Below are 10,464 nucleotides of genomic sequence, written 5' to 3' on the forward strand. Positions count from 1 at the left end.
ACTTTTATTTATTTTTTTAACATAAATTTAAATAAAAAACTACATAACGGTATTACTCTTTTTTTTTCTATCCGTTTATAACATAAATTACAATAAAATCAATTAATTGGAAACAATTTAATATTCAAGAAGACAAAATAAGTGCTTTTAAACTTACTTTATGTTTGGTAGGATGGATAGAAAAGAGGAAGGAAAGAGAGTAAAATACCTAGGTGAAGGAAGTAAAATGGGTTTCTCTCGTATTGTTTGGTAGAAGAGAAAAAAAAAAGTTAAAATAAAATGTCAAATTTAAGGTATTTTACAATAATACCCCAATGCAAATAAAAATATGATGAATGGTGAAGGTTAAAATTGTTATTTTACATCTCATTTTTTGTCAAACTTTTTCCTTCCTCTTTTCTTCCCAAAGTTGGAAGGATTAAAAATTAGTGGGCCCCATAAATTTTCGTTTTCCTTCCTTCCTCATTTTCTCTTTACCAAACAACCTAAAATTCCATTTTCCTCTAGACAATCCTTCCTCTATTTTCTTTCCTCTCTCTTTTCCACCCTACCAAACACACTGTTAAGGTGTACCAGTGATAATCATATTTCATATTTACAACTTTTTTGTTTTCTATTTATTTTTTTCCTCCTAAAACATTTATATATCTATATCTATAGATATATAAAAAGATTGGTGAACTCACTTTTAAATCCATAATTTTAACATTTTTACTTTTCACTCTTAAATAATATTCTTTTGATTAATATAATTCTTTGATTAAAGGATATTAATCTATATTAAACATAAAAATCTAATATCAATACATTATAAATGGTATGTCTCATTTCTCTTAAGAATATCCAATTACTACCTAAAACAAATTATCCTCTATTTTTTTAATTTTTTATTTTCAAGTTAGAAGGATTAAAACAATACCGGTCCAGTTAAAATAATTTTCCTCCTTGAGTTTATTCTCTAATTTCTCTTTTTTTCCCCCACTCTATCAAATAATAAGGAATAAAAACATATAAAGCTACAACTTTAATACTTAAATGAAACACCAACAAAAAATGATCACAAAAAATAGTCTTTACGTATGAAAGAAGAATTATGTCCATAGAAATATATCCTATCATGATAAATATTTTCAATGTAAATAAAATTATTTGGACTATTTTTTTAAGAGAGAGTTAACTCAAAATCCACATATCCGGTAAAAATTGCATAAGCTGTCCATAGAAATATATATATTTTCTTTTTTTTTTCTTCCTATGGCTGTGTTCATTTATACAATTCAAATCATGACTTGAGTTGTGAATGTAAGAAAAAAATACTGTAGTAAATAAATTGAATTTAAATTTATATAAAAATAAACACATTATAATAATATGACTTGAATCATGATTTAAATTGTACAAATGAACACACCCGATATCTTCCTTTGAACTTATACTGCTTGCAGATGTCTTTCTTTGTTTATATGTAAATCTTAAATAGTGGCATGCGCTGCTAGGTTTCTCTCTTTCCTTTTATTATTATTATTTTTTATCTTTTTGTTTATTGGTTGCTAAGTGGATTATTAGATGTTCTACTAATTCGACGTTCTTCAGTATCGATAGGTTATTAGTACGTTCTTCTTTCTTTTTCATTTTTATGATCTATTCCTTGATACATTTTTTTTAAAATTTAAATCATGTAATAATTATATATAATCATTTTAACACATATTTCGTTTATTCTCTTAAATAACTCTATTTTAAGCAAAATATTTTTAACATCTTAGCTAACTAGAAATTTAAAAGAGATTGTTCCACAATTATGTTCTTGTGGGAACGATAATTATGCATCCTTTGCATACTATTATCTTTAAAATAGTTACTAATGTAATTAAGATGTTAAAAAATATTTTATTTTTCTTTCTCAACATAAAATTCCTTTAAAAGAACGTCATAAAATCAATCAGTTATATCTTCTTCTTTTTTTTTTTTTGGCTAGGAATCAATTGTAAGATGTTATTCAACCTAACTCTTATCTTAAATCTATAAAACTCAACCTGTTCTTTCTTTGTTTTTTCCTACTATTTTCAAAATCTGATAATTACCCGGTTTCCGAACATTTGTAATTTGTAACTATATATATATCTTATCTTTTTATCGCATCAACCTTTTTTCCTTTTCAATTTCCATCGCCAATACCACAAGGAAAGTGAAACATAAAAATAAAAAAAATAAAAAAAAAACTCGACGTAGCTTTCTAAAAAAATAATAAATAAAACATATTTAGTGAAAATGTATTAAACAAATACGTATTGTATATTACGATACTCATTAGTTAATGTGAAATTATGAGACTCCGATAGTTTTCCGTCTAAATTTTAAAAGGATTTTAGTTGATGGAGTAAATTTGACTTAAATAGTTCAAGGAGGAACTAATTTTAGAAAGAGAAGAAATTTAGAGAGATTTCATAAATTTAACTCAAGAAAAAAAAAAACAATGTCTTTTGGGTACAGCACAATTATGAAAAAAACAATTCGGTACTTTCTAAACATCAGAAAGTATGAGTAAAAATGTCAATATATGTGGAATAGAGAGAATTATGACAAGTATTGATATTTTTGTTTTGTAGGAACAAATTTAGTCAATTTTATTTTTTTTTATTTATGTTTCTTAATAATCAGAATTTAGGAAAAAAGAAGGCGAGCCAGCAAATTAAAAAAAAAAAGATAAAAAATTTGTATAATATCCAAAAACATATGTATAATGACTAGAAGAAACCAATTCTTTTATTGTTCTATATTGCCATGGTTTTTAAATTTATAACAACGAAATATATTTATATATATATATATATCGGTATAACTCGTTTATTTATATTTCTTTAAATAAATAGAAGTTTAAAGTTGGTTTAGAAATATTGGCTTGGTGGCGTTGGGAGGAGAAAGAAGAAACCATGAAATCAAGGAAAAAAAGAAGTTAGAATATGTTGCCAAAAAATAAAAAATCGATGTTATTGTAAAAGTAAAAAATGTGGCTAATGGTGGTTTCCACCTTTTTTTCCTGACAGACAAGCGGCGCAACGTATGAGAGCGCGTAAATGTATAGTAATTCGTAGTAATTTTAAGTTCATTATAAACATAGACGTTTTATATTTCATTCGATGTACTATAATCATTTCATTATAAACATAAACGTTTTATATTTCATTCGATATATTTTTTATACAAGTATTTTAATATTAGAGATTTTTTCTCTCTCTCAGTTTATCTCTTTAAAATCTTTTTGTCAACTTTATATCTCTTAAGTTCCATTTAGTAAGAGGGATGGATTGGTGGAAGGATGGATAGAATGTGATGGAAGGAGAGTGAAAAGGGTGGGATGGATTGTAATTTTCTTCAAAATTGTTTAATATGATAGGAATAAATGATTGTTGTTATCCTTTTCTTTTGTTTGGTATTGAAAAAAAAAAAGGAGGAAGAGTGGAGATATTTGATTCATAAAATTACTATATTATCTATGAAAAATAAATTGATTTTCTTTCATAGGATGTCTATTAATTAATTATTTATAGTGTTATACTTAATTTTCTTCAACTAAAATTTTTAATATTCAAGTTATTAAGTTTAATAATTTCGATTCTTAACATAAGTGTTATAAATAGATGTATAACACATTTAACAACGTTAAATAGATTCCTAAAAGAAACTCTGTAGAAAAACAATAAACATTAATGTATATAGATAAACTACAAAGAAAAGCTATCAGCAGGGAAAAAAAAACAAAAAACATTACCAAAAAAAAAAAAAAAAAAAAAAAAAAAAACAAACACGTTAAGGTTAAAAACATTGACATAAAAGGGCATGATAGTAATTGTCTCGTTAGTTAATGTGCTGCTCCCCCTTTCCGCCCAAATGTGGCCGGATTGCAAATTAGTGGGGCCCAGGGATTTGCAGCCCCTGCCCCTTTCCTCTCCTTCGGCCAATCCATCGTACTAAACGGTGGATGTATCCCAAGTTTCCTTCCACACTTTTCCTTTCCTCCTCAAATCCATTCTACCAAACACACCCTTAATATTATAACATATGTTTAGTTGTTGAAGAAAACAACATAGGAAAATAAGTCCCTTTTCTTCTCTTAAATTTGAGTATTTTAAATTAGAAATCTATTATAATAATCAGGTATGTAATCCAGCGAGAATCCTATGAATCAAATCAAGTAATGGAAAAAAAAATGTACGTTTTTATTCACGTTAGATAGCTTAACAATAGTCAAGGATGAGTAATTTTTACTGGTTACAAGGCTTAACCCTTTCTTTTACCCGTTTGCTTCTTTCGGCTTCACATTAGATAGCTTAACAATAGCATGGACGCAAATTTTACAGCAATCCTAAAATTTCAGATTTCGTAATGTGTCAAAATTGTTTCATCAGAAATATCGGTATAGATATCGATATTGTTATATATAATGTAATTTGTGAGAAATTTCGGAAAATTTTAAGGAAATTTCTGAAAATATCACAAATTTCAACTGCTTCAAGGTTGTTTTTCCCCTTTAATTTACTTTATCATATCCTAGACTAAATGATTGAGTCATTGTTTTAGGTATGTTATTCATACAATCATGATTTTTGAAACTATGATGGAATTTTTAATTATCCTCATTCAAAACGCACCACCAACATCTTAGACAAATATTGAGAGAATTCGCAGTTTTCCATTCATGAAATACATTGAGAACAGATCACTAAAGATACCTAACATGTTCATAACTATATAAAGCATAGTTTAAATAACATATCATGACACTTATATTGTTTGAATTAAAATGGAATGCAAATGACACTTATATTGTTTGAATTAAAATGGAATGCCAACCACGTTTGAGTCTCGTAGAACTTCGTTTTAGTACTGAGAAATCAAATATGTCTACAGTTTTCTTTTAATGTAAAACTTGTTTGTTTATGTATCTTTTTAATATTATTCTATCATAAAGTATAAGAAATATGTTCTGATATAAATTTCTATAATTTTCCTAATTCTTTTCAACATTTCCACAGGTAATGATATTTTTTCTAATATCTTCATAAAACTAGAGCAACAATATTTCCACTGATACGGCTATATTCATCCTTGACAAAAGTCAAAACACAATTTTCCTATACGCAGAAGCCGGATGTAAGCAATTTCAACACTGGGAGAGAAATATATAGAACCTATCTGATTCGTGAACAAAAAACAAGGTAGAAATTTTGCATTTGCATTGGGTCAAATATCAAGGACTGCTGTATCCTCAAGTTTAAAATTTTGGTTGGGCGTGTGGGTGAAGAACAAAGTTGATTGGATGGGCATTGAACTTGGGTCATATTTTAGTAGTCTTGTTGCAGTTTTAAGTTTATGCAATCAATATAAAACACCCACAAATAATTACCGTTAAAAATCAAACCTAACCTTCCTATGTGACAAGTAATCTAGAAAGACAGCTTCACAGGACATGTATAAACATACAAATGTTCAGATCTCACCTTCAAGTAAAGGACTCCTGTATGGATTTATCTTGTCATTATGGACAAGAAGAGAATGCTGGGTTCTAAAGCTTGTATAACACGTTAAGTTCATCTAATTACAAAAGCTACTGGAAATAAACAGAATAATATACATAATAATATATCAGAACAAAATCTTAATGATCTATTCTTGAACCAATATTTCCTAACAGAAAAACAATTACTGGAAAAAATGTGATGTAAAGAGATACAATAGACCAGGAGCACCAGCAACTAGCACTTGAAGCGGGTTTTTTTACCGTTGCCGAAAAAGGAATTGCTTGACTGAAAACGGTCCTTAAATCTAGAGAGAAGATGACATGATGATGAGTTTGTCAAACATGGAACTGATTCTTCCACAGAAAGGGAATGAGATTGAGTTTGAGGAGATAGTAGAATATGATTCTTGACGTTATAATTCGAAACAACTTTTGTAAATATTGGCACATGATAATCACAAACAATATTTACAACTGTACCAAGATTTAAGTCCTAATATTCTTGCTTTCTGGATTTAAATTCTGCAATAGCGCAAACGCATAAGATTTCACAAGAACCTAAAGAGAAGAAAAAATAGGGACACCTGACAAGGTAACACCGGCATCGACGATGAAAGCATTTCCTGAAACATACGCCGAAGAATCATGAATCAGATACCGCACCAACGATGTCAATGCTGGATCTGAGGTACCATGTTCCTTTAAAGGGACAGTTCTAGCAGCCACATTGGAGAGCCAGGCTTTCTGCATGAGATTTTCTGTTATCTCAGACTTGAAAAGGCCTGGTGATATTACATTCACTCTGATCTTGTATTCCCCCAATTCGATGGCCATAACCTTGCAGTACATTTTAGTGACATTTGAGAAGAAAGAAAATGTCAGAAGTAACGAGACAGATTGATTAGGAAATATCATTTTGTGCGAAGTCAGGTTCTAACTACAGAAATAGTTAAGCTTCCCAGCAATGGGAATTCATAAAAATTTGAAGTGGTGAAGATGTAGGCATGGAAAGTAATTTTGGCGCCATAATAACTTCAAAGAGGAAGGACAAAAATTGTTTAACCTTCTTCTTTCACTCAATGATGAAAAAATATCCAGTTACAGAGGAATATGGAAATCAATATAGTACTTACAAAAAGGATTAGCAATTTCCAATCATAACATTAGAACTCAATTTGTGGATATTAGTTTCTAGTAGCTAAAAATTTAAATAAAAGCAAAACAAAGAGAAGTTTATTAGTGGATACAAGAAAGAGCTACGTTATCCTGCTTGACAAGCCTCAGAAGCTCATTTCTGCCTAAAGAATTTATTCTCTTTTTCTCATTCTCCTAGTATGAAGTATATTTAAGCATCTCTTTTGCTCATTTTGATCATCTTCCTCATCTCTTCATATTAATTCTTCTAGATACAGTTGAAAGTTAACAACCATTCAAAATAGATAGACAGACTGACAGAGAAATAATGGTTGGTTATCCCCCGAATTATCATTTGTTGCAACAATGACAAAGCGCGTCAGCAAGAGATTGTTTTTTTTTTTAAAAATCTTAAATCTATTGCAAAGTCCTGAGAAATTACTTTTGTTAACGTGTTTAGGCCTGCCTTTGAAGACGCATAAGCAGCACCTCCAGGCAAATGCCCACGATTAACACCGGCAATAGAAGAAATGTTGATGACTGATCCTCCCCGACCTGCATCACGCATCCGTTTGCAGACAAATTTTGACACCAACCAGGTCCCTGTCAAGTTTGTTCTTAGAACCCTGTTCCATTCCTCTTCAGACAAATCAAGTGGTGATCTCACATTTCCTAAGACAGATAGAAATTCAAAACCTCAATGTACAAAACGATTATCAGAAAATTATGAAAAAAAATAAAACTTGTACAATTACGAGTACATTTAAAGAGAACCATTGCAAAAGAGATCAAATTACGTTGTCAGTATCACAGAATACAACTACAGATACACGCTTACACTCAGAGCTTAATTTGTATGCTTCCTATTGGGCGGGCACTAAAGTATAAAATCATATAAATCAGGGTTTACTATATTCAGAACTCACAATCAGCCTTAACGCGCAGAAGCCTAAACTCAGTCTAATATTTAGATCCTCAAAAAAAAAAAAAAAAAAAAAAAAAAAAAAGGAAAAAAAGAGAGAGAGAGAGAGAGAGAGAGAGAGAGAGAGAAGAGTTTCTCAAAGCTCTCTAAATAACTAGCCGCTGAAAGACCCACAAATACATATACATGTCCATAGTCATTTCAGATACTAATCTGTGAAAGACTAACTCTGAGCTTAATGTGTATACTCGTTTTGAGACACTTGAAATCCTATTATATTTACCAGGGTTTACCAAAAGAGTACGTGTTTCCTTCCTACATTCATTAATAATTGATTAACCAAGCAGAACCAATAATAAGCCTTAATGGGCATTATCCCAAATTCAATCTAATCTTATTTATAACAAATTAATAACTTAAGATCCTCAAATAATAAGGGTCTGTGGTCCTCAGTCAACTTCCATCTCAAATAATTCCTGAATTATTCGCAAATTCAAATAAAAGCCAGAGAGAACTATGAAATTTGACATAGAAGAAATTCAAAGACCCAAAGTCCAAAACAAAAAACCCAGTTACAAAAACAAGTTAGAACAGTAAACTTCAAAGAAAAATTAAGAACTTTCAGCAAAAAAAAAAAAAAAAAAAGAATTTCAAGAACTGAAGACATTAATTAATACCTCTAATTCCAGCATTATTAACCAAAGCATCAATCCTCCCAAAGGCGTCCCAAGCCTTGTGTACGGACTTCTCTATTGTGGGCCCATCGCCACAAACATCGAGCTCCACCGCCACAGCCCTAATTGCGCTTCTTATTCTCGAACCATCATCGTCAATATTAGCATCAGAAGAAGAAGAAGAAGACGACAACTGAGGAGACAAAATGTCATGGTTAATTTGGTCGCAGAGGGACTTGAGGCGATCGACGCGGCGAGCGGCGGCGATGACATGGCAGCCGGCGTTGGCGAGGTCGAGGCAGAACTCACGGCCGAGTCCCGATGAGGCTCCGGTGACCATCACCACCTTCCCATTCAGGTTCTGCCATGGTTCTAACTGCTCCGAAGCCATTTTCGTTTTTCTAATCGAAAATCCAATCCTCGAAAACTGAGTCAAAATTGCACTTCTGCTACTCAACTTCTTAAAAATGTTACAGTTTAGCCCTTGGGTGTTCAAAGGTTAAAATGTACCTCACAAGTCTTGCCTCTCGGGTCCCACATACGTAGACATATGCAAAATAATGTTTGAAAAATTAGGCTTGTTGTTTTGAGTGAAAAACTCAAAAAAATGTAACTTAAATTATAATTTTATTTGAGTTTATGTTCTTTTAAATTTAAACTCGAATTTAAACTCGAGTTTAGGACTAAAATTCGAGTTCAAGTTTCCCCTTCAACTTGAGTTCAGAAACTCGAACTCAAATTAATGAACAATATTTTTTCTATTCTTAAAAATGCTATAACTTTTTCGTTTTAATTCTGATTGAGATGATATTTTTTTCTATGCGTTGACAACGAAAAGACGAATAAAACCCGACCCATATACCCTATTAAAATTTTTCATCAGCATTGAGTTTTTATTAAAATACTATCTAAATACAAATTTAAGTTTTGATTCACTCAAATACAAACTCAAAACTCAAATGTATACAACCAAACACAAACTCAAATTAGAAATTCAACTTAAGTTATAACTCAAATTTAACTCAAAAATTATACTTAAATTAAATTCTAAAAGAACAAGCCCTTAATACTTATCTCAATCTCAATAGTATAAAATCTCAACACTGAATAGTTAAATAAAATAATTTGCAGAGAAAGAAGAAGATGAAAGGAAGGACAAAGAATGTTCTATATCATATGGTAAAATAGCTCAGGCTTTATACAAAAAGGCAAGAAAGAAATATAACCAACTATAGACGTGTCATAAAAGGAGCCTGTGGACCACTTATACAAAGCAAATTACTAATACAACAGGACAAAAGGGAATAGAAATATTAATCACAAGGCCTAAGACTAATGTGGCTTAACATGAATGAGTCGTATTAAATTGAGTCTGACTTACCCACTCAATTAACATGACTCATTTTACGTAAATAGTGAGATTTTAAGCCCATTAGAGATGAATACAGGTGCTCATAATGTTTAGTAAGACTAGGATTGATAATTTAGGTAGTGACACGATGACATGACTCAAAATTTATATGAAATTAGTGGGCTTGAATTTATTATAAATAGGTTCGGGGTCAAAATCATGTCGAACTCATGAAACACGATTAAATAACGTGTCATTTTCAGATTGACCTGACGTAACCCGTTTATTAAACGTGTCATATCTGGGTAACACGAATGCACAACACATTATCAACCCATTTATTACCTATTTTACAACTATAATTTTTTAAGAGAAAATCAAAAAATTGAAAAAGAAAAACAGGTTAATAATAGGTTGAGAAACATGTTTTATCACTCATTTTATAAATAGGTTCAAAAATAGGTTCAGAAATAGGTTAACACAACCCATTTATCACTCATTTTATAAACGGGTTGACACGACACGTTTACGACCTGTTTAATAAATGAGTTAGTCGTGTTGTGTTGTGTCAACCCGCCAATATACAGATCGTGTTTAGATTTTGTATTTCGACATGAATGATAAGCGAGTCGTGTTCATGTTAGGCCTAACCGTGTTAACTAACACGACACGAACATGACCCACCAACACGAATTGCCACCCCTATGTAAGACTATACATAAAGAAAATATATAGCCCTTCACTAGTTTAATTCAGTTCAACTCAGTTTGAACAGTGAGCATATTTTAAACTGGCGTTTGGTAGACATGGATTTTGAATTATATTCTCTGTTTAAACTAAGTTAAACGGCACAACTTAAAGT

The 10,464-nt window shown here is 30.6% G+C and overlaps 1 protein-coding gene across 2 annotated transcripts; it reads right to left on the reverse strand.

Annotated features, from left to right (window-relative positions):
* Nucleotides 1-5,564: 5,564 nt before the first annotated feature.
* LOC21397809 (3-oxoacyl-[acyl-carrier-protein] reductase FabG) lies at nt 5,565-8,712 on the reverse strand. Of its 2 annotated transcripts, XM_024176349.1 has the most exons (4): nt 8,255-8,712; nt 7,098-7,327; nt 6,106-6,358; nt 5,565-5,826 (listed from the first exon to the last, which is right to left on the reverse strand). In XM_024176349.1, exons 1-4 carry the CDS (start codon nt 8,640-8,642, stop codon nt 5,660-5,662), a joined length of 1,038 nt encoding a protein of 345 aa, XP_024032117.1. In that variant the 5' UTR covers nt 8,643-8,712; the 3' UTR covers nt 5,565-5,659. The 2 variants fall into 2 exon arrangements, with proteins under 2 accessions (XP_024032117.1, XP_024032118.1); XM_024176350.1 differs by having other exon boundaries at nt 5,748-6,358.
* Between the last annotated feature and the right edge of the window lie 1,752 nt (nt 8,713-10,464).

Source organism: Morus notabilis, unplaced genomic scaffold (genome assembly GCF_000414095.1).
Source record: "Morus notabilis unplaced genomic scaffold, ASM41409v2 Scaffold224, whole genome shotgun sequence".
Lineage (NCBI taxonomy): Eukaryota > Viridiplantae > Streptophyta > Magnoliopsida > Rosales > Moraceae > Morus > Morus notabilis.

What these genes read in the sequence shown, in the direction of transcription:
- LOC21397809 (XM_024176349.1), bottom strand. Translation starts at nt 8,642, where the DNA reads ATGGCTTCGGAGCAGTTAGAACCATGGCAGAACCTGAATGGGAAGGTG. An exon ending in GCCTAAACACGTTAACAAAA is followed by an intron (nt 6,359 to 7,097) that starts GTAATTTCTCAG and finishes ATGTACTGCAAG; the next exon opens with GTTATGGCCATCGAATTGGG. An exon ending in TGCCGGTGTTACCTTGTCAG is followed by an intron (nt 5,827 to 6,105) that starts GTGTCCCTATTT and finishes TCTTCTCTCTAG; the next exon opens with ATTTAAGGACCGTTTTCAGT.